Source organism: Phocoena sinus, chromosome 6 (genome assembly GCF_008692025.1).
Source record: "Phocoena sinus isolate mPhoSin1 chromosome 6, mPhoSin1.pri, whole genome shotgun sequence".
Taxonomy (NCBI): domain Eukaryota; kingdom Metazoa; phylum Chordata; class Mammalia; order Artiodactyla; family Phocoenidae; genus Phocoena; species Phocoena sinus.
Genome location: NC_045768.1, coordinates 24,195,866 through 24,212,308, shown reverse-complemented (window position 1 = coordinate 24,212,308; position 16,443 = coordinate 24,195,866). Strand labels below are relative to the sequence as shown.

Here is a 16,443-nt window from a genome sequence, read left to right as displayed (position 1 = left end):
ATAGCTGTTGTGTGTATAGTGTGGAGAGGCGTAATCAGGTAGAATATCTTTGGAGGGAAACTTCATTAGGCAATATCTAAATTAAATACGTGCATTCCTTTCGGCCCAGCGTCTCTACTTGTAAGGAATTTATTCTACAGATGGATTTGCTCAAGTGCATGACGTGTATAAGGATGACGGCAAAGCTGTCATTTTAGAGATGCAGGGCAGCCTAAATGTCCATCAGTATTAATTGGTTAAATAAATATGTGCTTGTTTAAACATAGAATAGCTCTAGATTGACAAGAAATGCTAACAGTGTTTGTCTCTGGGGAAAACTAGGGAATAAGAGGGTGGAAAGGAAAAGTAACTTTTGGATAGTTTTGAATTTTTACCACTCTCTGTATTACTTACTAAAAAGGGTTGAATAGCACAGCAGTTCTCTTTATTACTTTCTACTTAGTCTCCAAATAGTTAAAAGCTTCCTCTGCTTTGTGTAAGATGAAATCTCAAGTTGGGACAGGCTGGGAGCCGAGCAGATCTGTTTCAATTCTCTCAACTTCTGAGTCCCAAATGTCCCAGCAGAATGGATTCTCTGTGGTCTCACCAATTCCTTCCCTAGGGCCATTCTCCCATTTGCAGGTCGGAAAGCATTGCCCACATTCTGCCTGGACAGTTATTTCTTGGTATTCTCAGACAGAAATATCACTTCTATTTCCTTTTATCTCCTCTCAAAACATCCCCATGCTGTTTCTGCTTTTCGCCTGTTAGAGTTTCAGAGCTGTGTCTTTACCTATTGTGTGAACTCTCTTCCATGTGACCTTTCCTTTGGAATGAAGCACCCCTTTCTGTTCCTAAACTTAGACCATACATCTTAACCCATCAACCTAGGAGATACACCATTCCTTGAGCTAGACTTTGAATCCCCTTGTCCTGCTTCTCACTACATGGACTGCTAAGGCCTTAAATCTCAAAAACTGCTAAAAATTGCTACCAGCTAGCATCAAACATTGTGCAAAGCACCTTACACATACAGTGCCATTTAATTCTCATAACAGTGAGACATTGTTAAATTCCATTTTGGGATGAGGAAAATGAGGCATAGAGAAGATAAGAAACTGGCCAAAGATCATATGGCTAGTGAGGGGCAAAGCTGGGATTCAAACTACCTGAGATTCCAAAGCGTGTCCAAAGTGCTCCAACAAAATCACCACTCCACACTGGATTCTGCAGTCTTCTCTCATGAGTCTGCAACATCCTGCCATTCTGCTTCCGTAAACTTCCACCTGTTACCCCACCGTGGGCTCTAATCTTGGCACGGGTCCTTAGATTGGGGTGTGCTATGCCCTCTCCTCCTCGAGTGGCTGGAATTCACTAGCCTCTCACTTCAGCAGGAGGGCCCAACAATGACCTAAGTCTTGGTTTGACAGATTTTGGGGGAGGGAGGTTGTGATGAAATTAAAGCCATATAAAGAACCACCAGAATTCTTACATTCTTCTGCTTCACCATGAGCCCAAGGAAGTGCAAAGCTATGCTGAGGAGACAGATGTAGCTGATTATGATGTATCCGTCTGTTTACTTTTTTTTAAATTTATTTTTGGCTGCGTTGGGTCTTCGTTGCTGCGCGTAGGCTTTCTCTAGTTGCTGCGAGCTGGGGCTACTCTTCGTTGCAGTGCACAGGCTTCTCATTGTGGTGGCTTCTCTTGTTGTGGAGCACGAGCTCTCGGCACGCAGGCTTCAGTAGTTGTGGCGCAGGGGCTCAGTAGTGTGGCTCACGGGCTCTAGAGCGCAGGCTCAGTAGTTGTGGTGCACGGGCTTAGCTGCTCTGTGGCATGCGGGATCTTCCCGGACCAGGGCTCGAACCCGTGTCCCCTGCATCAACAGGCGGATTCTTAACCACTGCGCCACCAGGGAAGTCCCCGTCCATTTACTTTTGAACATCATGCCTCTTTAAGAAAAAGAATATGTACATGTATAACTGATTCACTTTGTTAGAAAGCAGAAACTAACACACTATTGTAAAGCAATTATACTCCAATAAAGATGTTAAAAAAAAAAAGAAAAAGAGTTGGTCTCTAATTAGTTAAAAATTGAGCCACTAAAACAAGGGCAAACATAACAAAGACAGGAAGCTGTGCTTTTCCAAAGTGTGGTCCTGCGCCTGCCCACCTCACACTCTCCTTGGAGTGACCACTAAAAGGAAGGTTCTTAGGTCTCACCCTGACCACCTAAATAGAGCCTCACAATCTCCATTTTTAACAAGCTGTCCAAGCGATTATTTGGCTTCCTAATTTGGGGGGAAATGGGCCTTTTTGCAGAATTGTTGAGGATTGCTTCTTTAGTGGAGTCTCAGCTGAATGTCAATTTCACCTCCATTTCACCTTTTAGATATCGCTGGGGCTTCTTAAAACGTGCCACCTTTCATGTGCGAAGGGACTTTCCTTTCTTTAGCTGCAGTTTGCTTTTTCTCTATCTCTGCCCCCTTATACCTTGCCTAGGCATTTGTTGCCTCCTAGAGCAAAATGGTGGAAGCAAATCATTCTAGGGCTATTTAGGGTATTTACCTGGTACTTTTGGAAGATTCAGTCAGTCAGGGAATTCACTTAGAGCCGTGTGGGAAATACTCATCCAAATGGATCAATGCGGCTGCTCAAGGAGCTCTTTGATGAGCTCAGATCTTAAAAGACTAGTTAAAAGCGGGAAAAATTAAGGGCAACAAAAAGGATCTATCATTTGTTGTGTTCAGAGCAGGGCCCAGGAGGCTGGAGTCACTGACCTGGAAGCATGGTGGGATATTAACAGGCAAGAAAAACAAAGGACTCCTGCACTGTCCTTACTCCTTCATCTTCACTGTTAAGGAGGACCATTTTCAGTGGAAGTGGTAGACCAAGAAATGAAACGAGCAAGAGGGTTTTGAAGGCCAAGATAATTACCTGACATGATTTCAAGACTTCCAGTCCACATGAATTACATCAATGTGACGATACTGTCAATTCACTGTTCGATATTCTCAGGGATCACAGAAAAACAGTGGATGATCAAGACCAGTAAGTAACTGAGTTTCAAAAATGCAAAGACCTAATCCTGTTAGTTTATGGAATACTGAGTTTGGTTTTGCTGGCAGGTAATATTCCAGAAGAAATGACCAGTTTGTGAGCTCTCGGGAAGGAAGAAGGGGATCATATCAAATGAGTGGCTCACTAAGAAAATAACGCTCAATCTTCGCTCCTTTGAAAAGGGGGCTGTTGGTACACGGATGCCTGCATGGACAGGGTGACTAGACTGATGGAGGAGGGGTGAGGGGACGGGCGGGGTATTGGGAAGGGTTGCTAGCTCACTGGTGATGGTGATGAGCAAGGTTATAGACCACTGGTGTGGAGGAGAGACAGACATTCACTACACTGATAGTGGTGGAAGGTGGCTTTCTGGTAGTTCTGGATTTCAGTGGAGTGAACTCTTCAACATCATCTAGTAAGAGTGTCCTGGAGATGTGGATGGACAGGGTCCCAAATGGTGGAATAATTAGCGGTGAGAGGCCTTAAAGCACAGGAGCGGAGAACACAGACTTTGAAGTCAGAATTCTGAGTGACCATGGGCAAACTGCTTGGTTAGACCCTAAGGCTGAACTTCCCCACGTGTGAAAAGAATATCACCCACCTCACAGAGCAGTTGGGAAGATCAAGTGAAGTGACATATGCAGAGTTTGAAGCGCACATCTGGCTACTAGCCCCTGTACGTTTCTGTGGATCAGTGTCAACCTACCGGCATTTCCAGTATCACATGGCTGGACCGTCGTTTGCCCCACTCAAAATTATAGCGATGCCTCCCATGAGAACGCTGTGGGCACAGCGAATAATATTCACACATAGCAGACGAATCCAGAACACACGTGGTGGGCAAAGTCCTGCTCAAAAGATGATGCTCCCAGCTGGATACAGTTGTCAGATACCTTCAGACCAGCTCAGAAGTGATGTGTTCCTGCCTGTCATCTGGTTAGACGTTTCCTTGAGAATGAATGCAGAATAATTCATCTGCTGAGCAGACATTCATTGAGCACCTGCTACTCATCAGGCACCGGGGAACAAAGGAGAGTGTGACACAAAGCTTACACTTTAAGGAACGTACAGCCTCCAAGATGAGATGAATAAGAAAGGCGGTTTTAACACAAAATAGTGAATACATCATAGATATACACGGGGGCTGGGGGAAGTAGAGGAGCAGAGCACAGGAACTAGCCCAATTTGCAGAGGCGGGTGGAGGCAGTCAGAGTCCCTGGGAGAAGATAGCCAGTGTCTGAGCAGAGGCTTAAGGGATGAGCAGGAGTTGGGTAAAGAGGATGGGAGTGACAGCATTTTCGGCAGAAGGAACAGTATTTGCAAAGGCACAGATGGGAGTAACAGCAGGGTATGGTGAATGCCAGGAACTACAAGCAGTTTGGTGTTGTAGGAGTTTAAACAGGAGGGTGAGAAATGGGGGAAAGATACGCTAGCTAGAGCAACAGGACAGGAGCAGAGAGCGGGGGAATTCCAGAGAAGGCCTTGGACTTCATCTTGTGGGTCATGGAGAACCCCGGCAGATATCAAGCACTGCAAGGACGCAATCAGACGGTGTTCTAGAAAGATCACTCCAGTGATTGCGAGGAGAATGAGCTCGTCGGGAGACTGGAGTCAGAGAGATCAGTGCCAGAGAGAAGATGCTACTCCAAGATCAGTGTTGATAAGGAGGGAGGAAGGGCTACATACAAATACTAAGGAGGCAAGCTGAACCGACCTGAGGACTGCCTGGACATGGGTGGCAAAAGGGAGAGGAGCTGTGGATGATGTATAAATGCTTACCCTGGTGAGAAAGAAGAGAATTCAAATGAAGTTACTGTGTTTTGTTTTTTTCAGTAAAAGAGGATGAATTTAAGTTTTGCCATGTGACGTCTGAGGTGTACAAGGATATAGAGGTTGAAATGTCAGTATAAAAACTCACAGAGGGGCTTCCCTGGTGGCGCAGTGGTTGAGAGTCCGCCTGCCAATGCAGGGGACGCGGGTTCGCGCCCCGCTCCAGGAGGATCCCATGTGCCGAGGAGCGGCTGGGCCCGTGAGCCATGGCCGCTGAGCCTGCGCGTCCGGAGCCTGTGCTCCACAATGGGAGGGGCCACAACAGTGAGAAGCCCGTGTACCGCAAAAAAAAAAAAAAAAAAAAAAAAAAAAACAAAAAAACTCACAGAGTAGTCTGCATTAGAGATAATAGCTCCAGAGTCAACAGCACTTATAAAATCTTGACAAGATGAGAAGGGCAGGCAGACTGTGATCAGGGAGAAAAGCAGTGGGCAGAGGAAGAACCCTGGGAGAACACCAATATTTAAGAGGAAGACAGAAGAGGCTGTGACAAAGACAGAAGAAAAAGTCCAAGGGCTAGAGAAGCAGAGATCACAGAAATCAAGAGATTAGTTTCAAGAAGCTGTGAGTGAGTGGTCACCGCTGTCAAATGCAGTAGAGAAAGGTCCGCCAAGTTGAAGGATGAAAACCGTACGCTTCCTTTAACAATTAATATGTATGCACACTGGTTAGACCTCTTGGTTGCAGACAATTGAATCCACTCAAGGTACTTCAGGCAGAAAGATATTTATTAGAGGTTATTAGATAAGCGTACACAATCTCCAGGAGGCCACAGACACAGGTTTGGAGGTCCCTCTGCCGGGAACAGCAGCAGTCACCGGGGCAAACACCCACCCTCACCACAGGACTGTTACAGCGGAAGCCCCACTGCCACCTGTGATCAGAACCTTCACCAAAGCTGCCCCAGATGAATAAACACCTCAGCCACGGAGTCTACAAAAAGGGCCACCCTTCCTAAGAGCAACCTCATTCCAGGATGAGTTTGCTCCATGCCACCTAACCGAATGTTCACCTTCAGACTTCCAAAGTCCCAACACCTACTTCATCCACAAATGTCTTTATTCCTCACAAACACATTTGTAAAAAGGTATCAATGAAATCAAAAGATTCAGAACACAATTATCTGTGTGCAGCACGTAAACTGAGGACCAAAACATCTGCTAAAAGGAAATACACCTGTAAACATGTATCTTAGGGAGCGTTTATAGGTGATCAACTCCACTGTGCACGGTGTGCAGCTGATTCCCTCCTTCTGGATAGATTTTTGTGGTAACCAAAAAAAAAAAAAAAAAGAGAGATCAGATTTTGGCAATAAACTATCTCAAGGGAGGGAAACACATTTTTTTAAAAAAAACGCTTAAAAGGGCCAAATTACAATTACATATATAAAAAAATGGCACAAGAATTGATTTCACAAAAATACTAAGGAAAGTATCTCAGGCCTACCTACCAGGAGGAAAATAAGGTCTTACTCGGGGGCTTGAAACGGGGGCGGGAAATAAAGAGTTTGGTACGAGTTCTACCCTAAAAGGCAACATATTGATTTCTGGTTCTACAGAAAGACTGTGCAACATCCTCCTATCCTCTTGCACGGGATGCTTTGGCACAACTTCACTAAAATTTTACACGCTTCAATTTGAGCCATAAATGCATCTCATATTGCATGTTGCTTCTTAAAAGAATGAAGCCTAGGATAAAAACCAACCCTTGAACTCTATATATTGACAGTGTGCATTCATAATTATGTCTTCTGAAAGCACGCAAGTTAGCAGCACCAATCGGTAAGACATTAAAAAATTATTCTTGTACTTGAGCAGAAACTTCTATAAAAATAAAGGCTATGTGATTTCTGATTAATAAAACTGCGAGAATTCAAAATGACTAAACTGCTTTAAGATAGGAAATTCAAAATCTCCCTGTATTGATATAACCTTTTTAACATGTTATATACTTTATTCAGCTTTTGAAAGAGGTAACCCTCTGTTAAAGAAGGTGTGAATGTTATGTCCTCAGCCTAAGAATACAAAACGTTGATAAATCACAGAACTGTAGAGCTAGAGAGGACCTTGTGATCATTTAGTCCAACTTGCTCTTTTCAGACGGGGAAAATGAGGCCAACAGAGGGGAGATGGTCTGTCCAAGATCACACAATGGCAGAGGCTGGGCCCCCAGTGACCTCAAGTCCCACCACTGTACTATATGGTACTCTCTACGGAGCGATCTTCCCAAGTTTTTCTGGTTTTCTTTGGTCCCATTCATTAAATAACAAAGAAACATCAGGTACACAGCAATACGATAAACACAGACTTATACTCCAATTTTAAAATCAGAATATCAGAACGATTCCTGAGCCTTTAACTACCTTCATTTTTTGAGAATGCAGTCAGTAAGTTAGGACTACCTACTGGGGTTATTTTCAAATATTTACACAGACACTGAAAACACCTTTCAGAACTATTCCTAGAAGACATTTCTACAAACACGTCCACGGGATGCCAAGACACTTTCCATGGGATGTAACGAAACTATGATGGTGAATGGAAGTAAGACGCTTCAGTCTCTCAAAGTGCAGTCATGAGTTTATCTCGATACATCATACTTTGCATTCCTCCTAAGTTCTTCTGGTTCTGGTCGTGGAAATAATCGAAATGGCTGTCATCTCCACTGGCCGATGCTTTCCAATGCGGCCTGTCATCCTGAAAGGATGGCCTGTTTTGTTCGCAGAGTGAGTGGTCAGTGAGGGTATGAAGACAATGCAGAGAGGTGAGTGAAACAACACAAGCACAAAGGAAACGGACAAGAAAAACCATGAACCACATAAATGGGGATGGCTTTCAGATGGAAATGAATGGGTTTTCTACTTTCAAGTATTTAAAAAATTCAGATGTGGGTCCTCTATCAACTTCCAAGCCCTTGGCTGTGCCATCATCCCTCAAAGGGTGTCTGATGATCAAGTCGGTCTGGGGAAAGCTAGGTGGTGGTGAAAAAGGTTCCTTTTCTACGGGAATTCTCAAGAACTGCTGCCATGTAAATGGACACTGTGAATGCCTCATGCAGCATATTCCAAAAGTGCTGGACCAAATAATTCTCCTTTCCTGGAGAGTCTGATAAAACACAATATGCTGGGAACCACCCCCAGAGATTCTGATGCAGTAGGTCTGGGGTGGGGCTGGGACTCTGCATGAACAAGTTTGCAGGTGACACTGATACTTCCAGGCAGCAGGGCCACCTGCAAGCAGCACCGGTCCAGCCTCCCTAGCATTCCCAGCCAGGTCTGCCTCACAAGGAAACCAATATGGTAAAAGAGGCAAAAATAAGTGTTAAATTTTGTAAACACAAGGTTAAATTAAAAAGCATTTCTATAGATCTCTCTGTGTCTCATGTCTGGAAAAGAAACGGCCTTTGTGACACAGAAACATTTAGAAGTATTACTTCACTAGTTTCACTTGCTTTTAAATGTTACATGAATATCAAGTGCTTATGATCGAACTGCACTGTTGTCCTACAGGATCCCCAGCAAACTTGGTAAGAACTATCAAGAACTAACTTGCTCTCACTTGCCCTGCTCTCAATGGATTTATTCCCATCACTCCATTCGCCGCACTTTCTCGAGGAGCAAGGCTAGCAATCTCACTAAGAAATAACTTTCTGCAAACTGAATTCACCAACTATGTTTCTGAAAGAGCTTCACACATAAACACCAATTAAGACTGATCTGAAATTCAAATCATGAAAGGAACGTTTGCCTTTACAAAGCTGGCATTAAAAAAACATCTCAAGCTTAACCGTAAATGCAACAAGGCAGGTGCCAGTTTCCTTAGGAAGGACTGTGGTAGGTTAGGGCAGAGGTGGGTATACACGGCCCTCAGCCTAAATCCCACACTGTCTATTTTCATAAATAAGCTTTATGGGAACACAATCAGGCCCATTCACTTCTGTATCGTCTGTGGCTGCTTTCAAGCTACCATGGCAGAGTTGAATAGTTGTGACAGAGACCACAAAGCTGAAAATATTGACTATCTGGCCCTTTACAGAAAAAGTTTACCGACCCCTAGGTTTAGAGAACGATCCATCACCACAAAAAGAAACCCTCCACCCCATCCCTGGAAAAAAAAAAAAAAAAAAATCCTTTCAAAAAAAAAAAAAATCCCACGACAAAAGTCCCTGAGCCTTAGTCTTATTTTTAGTAAATGAATTCTCGGGACAGGAAAACGTTACTTAGAAATTTTAAGTAACATTTCAAACATAAAACCAAACCCAAAATATCTGAGGTTAGAATGACTAAAACAAAACAAAACAAAAAACCCCACCCAGTTCATTTTTATTTCGTCAAGCATAACTTTAGTAAATCCAGACCCATCACCGGCTTATTTTGCTTTGCAAGTTATTCATCTCTTCCGGGACAAGACAACTCGTTAACAGTTGTTTCTGATACAGAATCTCAATTCATAACTAAGTAGAAAAGGAGAGCTTGGGAAAGGACGGCTCTATGAGCTCAGGTACTTACCTGATGTTTGGAGAGTGTGGGTGCCACCGAGGCTGGCTGGGGTGAAGATTGGGGTGATACTGAGGCTAGAAATAAAACACCAAACTCGATTATTAGATGCCCTTTGCTTTCAATGGTCTTCACCGGCTGTGAATGGAGAGGCTCTTACTGAATCCTGGCTGGGGGAGCGCACGTTTCCCAGGATATCCCGTTTCCCCTGTAACAAAGGCTGGGGGCTGCCCTCCAAGAAGAAAGCGGAAGGCATCTCTGCCTTGAAAGGGTGCCCTAGAGCGCCCAGGCAAGGCAATATTCATCTCTACCAAGGGAACCCACGGAAGGGGCCAGAGAGACGGAGAGAATGCGGGTAATTTATTCTTTAGAAACAATTTCTGTCGTTGCTGAAAATGACAACAACTGTGTGTAAACAGTTACATCTGCAAACAGACAACGACTGGACAGAGGATGCCAAGGCAGCAGGACTCTGGGCGAACTCTTTCTCTCTTGTTAAAAAAAATTTTTCTAAAATGTGATCCAAAACAAAACACACCCCCCACACCCCACCCCACCCCCACCCCCGCCCGGCCCCGGAAACAAACAAACAAAACCCCAAACCATCCAGAGCACCATTATCCTGATAAAACAGAAGGAAAGAAGTCGTTTGCCCATTTTAACATGAGAAAATGGATCCAGACTGATGACTCACAAAACGGCCCGGGGTGAAGATATAAGGCTGGCCTGGGTGGGTGGCAGGCTGCCTGCCAGTCCACTTCTGGCCTGCAGAGGGCAGCGGTCCCAGACTGTGTCAGAAGCCCTGGGGCTTTTCAAGGCTAAATTTTCTATGGGGCAAATTAGGTTCTCCTGACATTTAAGTCACCACGGGCTTGCCACCATTATTCTTTTAATTATTTCTTCCCCTTCTTCTTCTTCCCTGCTGTTCTGGTTAAGAAGCAGAAGTCCATTCTCTATTATGAAAAATTCTCAGCAATTCTGTTCATTCCATTTTCATGGACCTGCGATGCCCTCACTGACTCTTCTGTATTCCAGTGGCCCCTCTCCTTCAAGGATGCCTGTCGGCAAGTCCACAGCCCCCAAAGGACATCCTACTGGAAAGAGGAACCTGGAGAAAACATTTCAGTGGCAGAATCTGAAAGCTGACTAGGGCTTTAGAATCTCCTGGAAATAGTCGCTTCATGTTTCTCTCTCTTAGGGGATACAGAAACCCAGAGGCGATAGATGATTTGCCCAAAGCTGAACCGTTTCAGGCGTTTTGGCCATACAGCCAAGGCCCCAAAAGAGGCTCCACCAACTGGGTCTTGAACAAAAGAGAGTAACCTAGAATAGAAGTGGACCTTCTATTCTATATATCTTGTCTTCAAACACAACCAAATCAGATGCATTGGAGAGAGGTGGGCACCTTATCCATAGAGACTTGGAAGGAGGATATTCCAGAACCTTCCTTGGTCTCCTTTGGTAATTTATACACCCTCTAAAGCTGTTAAGGAGTATTTTTTAATGTTAACCCACTTGGTTCTCAACCAGGACGGTTACATCTCCCTGGGGACAACTGGAAATGAGTATGTGCAGTTTTGCTAGTCACAATGACTGGAGGGTTACCTGTGACTCTTGGGCAGAGAAGAGGGAAGCTAAATCTCCTGTAACTCTAAGGACAGTCCCAAGCAATGAAGAACTGTCCCTCTCCAAATGCCAATACTGCTCCCATCAAGGACACAGCAATTCGTCCTTTGCATCTGGCTAAGCTTGCTGAGGTCAGAGTAACACCAATGCTGCAATACCACCTTCCTGGAAACCTTTCTCAGTGCTCAGATGCTTACCGGGCCACCTATCAGGATGTTCTCTTCCTGGTCAATTTACTCCCATCATGGCACCTCTAAAGGCTGGCAAGGAGCAGAGGGCCAGTGGTTGCCAAAGATGTTACGAGAAGAACAACATCCAGGTAACAGTTGTCATGGATTTGATTTCAACAAACAATCGCCTCGACGTTCACTCTACCTGCGAGGCTGCTGGGGCAAGGGCAGTGCTGAGCTGGGAATGCTTTGCTTTGTTTATTTTTTTTTTTTTTCTCCCCTTCAAGCACTAATCACCCATCAACAACATTCTAGCCACTCACACCTGAAAGTCCGACCAAAAAAAAAAAAAAAACTCTGACTAAGAAGATTCAAGAACCCAAAGGCAGCAGCAAGGAGATCAGGAAAGCTGGCCTTTCCCCTTCCAGGTGCAAAGCACTTTTTACACTAATTCCCTACAACTCGGAAGTCACGTCCAGGCTCTGCGCATTGGGAATAAGATTTCATGTACAGAAGACGATATCACAAAATTCTTCGGAAACATAATTTGGAGGTCTCATAAAGATAATGTACACTGGGATCACTGCCCCCAACTAAGGAGTTAATATCTACAGTAATGAGACTGATTAGATCCAGAAAAAGACTGATGAGACTAAGGCTCCAAAGTGAACTCATCATGGAGTAGTTTTATTGTGACATTCAAAACCAGACTGGCGACAGGGCAGAGAAACTCAGGGGAGGAGTGTCCCTTGGACATTCACATCCACCCAGGACAAGAAAGCTGGCCACCATGTTAGGGGGTCATCAGACATGGATGCTGCCTCTCAGCACACGATAACCTGGGAAGCCAGGGACACATCATTAGCTCAGGGCCCCCACCTGGCCGCTCATCAGAACCACCTTAGAGAGGCACTGCTGCTTGCCAATACCCAGATCCCACACACCCTAGAGTTTCTGATTCAACCAGTCCAGGCTGAGGCCCAAGCACCAATTATTTTTTTAAAGCTTGCCAGATGGTTCTAACATGCAGCAGGGCTCAGAACCACTGGTGCTGGTGATTTCTAATCAACGGGCTCAGAGAAGGCTTTGTGGAGGTGACAGCTTCCCAGCAGACAAGTGTGGACCAAGGAACAGTGGGAAAAAATTATGGGGCAACAATGATGTGATTCTCCCTAAAGATGCTACCACAAAACTACTAGAGCTAATCAATGAATTTGGTAAAGTAGCAGGATACAAAGTTAATGCACAGAAATCTCTTGCATTCCTATATACCTAATGATGAAAATGTGAAAGAGAAGTTAAGGAAACACTCCCATTTACCACTGCAACAAAAAGAATAAAATACCTAGGAATAAACCTACCTAAGGAGACAAAAGACCTGTATGCAGAAAACTATAAGACACTGATGAAAGAAATTAAAGATGATACAAATAGATGGAGAGGTACACCATGTTCTTGGGTTAGAAGAATCAACATTGTGAAAATGACTATACTACCCAAAGCAATCTACAGATTCAGTGCAATCCCTATCAAACTACCAATGGCATTTTTCACAGAACTAGAACAAAAATTTTCACAATTTGTATGGAAACACAAAAGACCCCGAATAGCCAAAGCAATCCTGAGAGAGAAAAATAGAGCTGGAGGAATCAGGCTCCCTGACTTCAGACTATACTACAAAGCTACAGTAATCAAGACAGTACGGTATTGGCACAAAAACAGAAATATAGATCAATGGAACAGGATAGAAAGCCCAGAGATAAACCCACGCACATATGATCACCTTATTTTTGATAAAGGAGGCAAGAGTATACAGTGGAGAAAAGACAGCCTGTTCAATAAGTGGTGCTGGGAAAACTGGACAGCTACATGTAAAAGAATGAAAACTTCCTAACACCCTACACAAAAATAAAATCAAAATGGATTAAAGACCTAAATGTAAGGCCAGACACTATAAAACTCGTAGAGGAAAACATAGGCAGAACACTCTATGACATAAATCACAGCAAGATCCTTTTTGACCCACCTCCCAGAGAAATGGAAATAAAAACAAAAATAAACAAATGGGACCTAATGAAACTTCAAAACTTTTGTACAGCAAAGGAAACCATAAACAAGACAAAAAGACAACCCTCAGAATGGGAGAAAATATTTGCAAATGAAGCAACTGACAAAGGATTAATCTCCAAAATATACAAGCAGCTCATGCAGCTCAATATCAAAAAAAACAAACAATCCAATCCAAAAATAGGCAGAAGACCTAAATAGACATTTCTGCAAAGAAGACATACAGCTTGCCAACAAACACAAGAAAGGATGCTCAACATCACTAATCATTAGAGAAATGCAAATCAAAACTGCAATGAGGTATCACTTCACACCGGTCAGAATGGCCATCATCAAAAAATCTACAAACAATAAATGCTGGAGAGGGTGTGGAGAAAAGGGGAACCCTCTTGCACTGTTGGTGGGAATGTAAATTGATACAGCCACTATGGAGAACAGTATGGAGGTTCCTTAAAAAACTATAAATAGAACTACCATACGACCCAGCAATCCCACTACTGGGCATACACTCTGAGAAAACCATAATTCAAAAAGAGTCATAAGGCTTCCCTGGTGGCGCAGTGGTTGGGAGTCCGCCTGCCGATGCAGGGGACACGGGTTCGTGCGCCAGTCCGGGAAGATCCCACATGCCGTGGAGCGGCTGGGCCCGTGAGCCATGGCCGCTGGGCCTGCGCATCCAGAGCCTGTGCTCAGCAACGGGAGAGGTCACAACAGTGAGAGGCCCGCGTACAGCAAAAAAAAAAAAAAAAAAAAAGTCATGTACCACAATGTTCATTGCAGCTCTATTTACAATAGCCAGGACATGGAAGCAACCTAAGTGTCCATCAACAGATGAATGGATAAAGAAAATGTGGCATATATATACAACAGAATATTACTCAGCCATAGAAAGAAACGAAATTGAGTTATTTGTAGTGAGGTGGATGGACCTAGAGTCTGTCATACACAGTGAAGTAAGTCAAAAAGAGAAAAATAAATACCATATGCTAACACATATATATGGAATCTAAAAAATATGGTCATGAAGAACCTAGGGGCAAGACAGGAATAAAGACGCAGACCTATTAGAGAATGGACTTGAGGACATGGGGAGGCGGAAGGGTAAGCTGGGACAACGTGAGAGAGTGGCATGGACATATATACACTACCAAACGTAAAACAGATAGCTAGTGGGAAACAGCTGCATAGCACAGGGAGATCAGATCAGTGCTTTGTGACCACCTAGAGGGGTGGGATAGGGAAGGTGGGAGGGACACGCAAGAGGGAGGAGATATGGGGATATATGTATACCTATAGCTGATTCACTTTGTTACACAGCAGAAACTAACACAACAATGTAAAGCAATTATACTCCAATAAAGATGTTTTTTAAAATATGATGTGATTCTCTAAGAACTGAACACATGATGTATGCTAAGGAGCAGGGACAATAAATGTAGAAAAGTTAAGCTGGACCCAGGTTACAGAAGGCTGCGAACAGCCAGCGAGAGCTACCCACAGCAGTGGCTGGTGGGCAGGCAGGGGGTTCGGGCCTTGATGGTCATCCTGTGAAAGAGCAGAACATCAGCCATGGAAACCCATCTCCACTCCTGCAGCCAACAGGCCTAGCACAGTGCTTTACAAAGCAGGTTCTAGAAACCACTATTCCACTGATGGAAACGAACACACCAGCAACAGAAGTGGTGGGGGAAGCCAGCTTTTCTTATGGTGGGAAGGTTGTCCAACAGTCAAATGATTTGCGGAAACACTGGATTTAAAAAAATAAAACATGTGTCTTCCTTGAAGGATTTTTCAGCACTTTTGACATCCCAGTGGGCACCATAAGATCCAAGAAGGGAATGAGGGACGCAGCATTTCCCAAACATGTGACCAAGACATCCTTCTCCTGGGGGCACACCTCCAGGGACTCATGTTCCCTGGGCCTAGAACACACTTGGACAAAAAATGGCCTCACTTGAGTGCCCCCGAGAGGCTGTGTTTGACCACCCAGAAACTTAGAACATATATCCCTGCTGCTTGCCAGTGTACAAGGTTAAGAAAAACAGGCAGCTCAGATGACCAAGAGGAAGCAGGGGTCAGGGGAGAAGGCTCTCCTCTTACTGTTTTCTCAGAAAAAAACATGTACTGCTGTTATTTCTTCCAAACCTGATTATAAGTGCAATGACTGCTCAGTGTGGAAAATTTAGACACTTTAAGAAGTATGACATGAAAACCTTTAAAAGCAATAGCTCACCTGGTAATTATGGACTTCAGGATTTGTTTTAGAGCTAAAAAAAAGAAAAGAAAAATTGTAATGTAACAGGTTGTAAAGCGGCATTATTACTGATTTATTTAACAGTTGTAAACTAATCCTAGGTGCTAGCTACTCTGTTAGCAACTTTTACAAATACTATTTCTATTTGGTTACTAGCAGCTTAAATGAACACATAACTGGGGAAACCAAACAGCAGCTCTCATTCGTCACTTTAGAGTTCACAAATAGAAACATGTAGGTAATATTCCAGACCCGTGCTTATAATGTTATATTTTGGTGGCAAAAAGGAGGTCCTTTCAGTTGGGCAAACTAAATAATTTTAGCTCCCATTCCAGGCCTGCCCTGGCATTGCTGGGTGGCCCATGGTACCGGGCAGCTCCAGGGCTTTCTCCAGCTCAAGGGAGGGCCACCAGCCACTTCTGAGCATACACCACTGTGGGTCCCACCGCTCTCAACAATGCTGCCGTGATGTGGCCACCACTCTGGAATGTTCATTCCACATAAGGTTCTGTACTGGGAACTTCACATCTGTTATTATTTAATCCACACAACAAGGCTATGAGGTCAATAAATGTTACCACCTCATTTTATAGATAAAGAAACGGTTGCCTAACAGAGAAGTTAGGACACTCGCTAGCTAGTCCATAGCTGCACTGTGACCGGAATTGACATTTGCAAAACCCCTAGGCCAGTATCCTTTCCGCCAAGCCATACTGGCTCTCTGAGAACCTGCAGAAAGGTTCCAGGGTCCTCATGCATGATCCTATTTTGATGGAATCTGAAGTATAACTACTCTGGTCAAAAGTATGGGTGGAGACGGTTGGTGCAAAACACAATGTATCTAATATGCAAGCTCGGCATCTGCCAGAAAAACCACAGACCAACCCAGCACCATCATCGGGCTCGGCTGCTAGGGTGGCGTGTTCAAAATCAAGGTTTACTGCTCCTCCAGAAATGAGAGGAAA

General features: G+C 44.1%; 1 protein-coding gene across 2 annotated transcripts in view; it reads right to left on the bottom strand.

Moving 5' to 3' along the window:
- The window catches only part of EPB41L4B (erythrocyte membrane protein band 4.1 like 4B), a 145,794-nt gene that overhangs the window by 55,631 nt on the left and 73,720 nt on the right, over window positions 1-16,443 (bottom strand). The window contains exons 14-16 of one of the 2 annotated variants that reach the window (XM_032635733.1): window positions 15,458-15,491; window positions 9,374-9,438; window positions 5,577-7,575 (exon numbers count right to left, since the gene is read on the bottom strand). In XM_032635733.1, the coding sequence (XP_032491624.1) occupies window positions 7,428-7,575; window positions 9,374-9,438; window positions 15,458-15,491 (247 nt within the window). In that variant the 3' untranslated portion in view covers window positions 5,577-7,427. Of the gene's footprint in view, window positions 1-5,576; window positions 7,576-9,373; window positions 9,439-15,457; window positions 15,492-16,443 lie in introns of those variants that run through there. The other variant, XM_032635734.1, reaches the window with a different exon arrangement.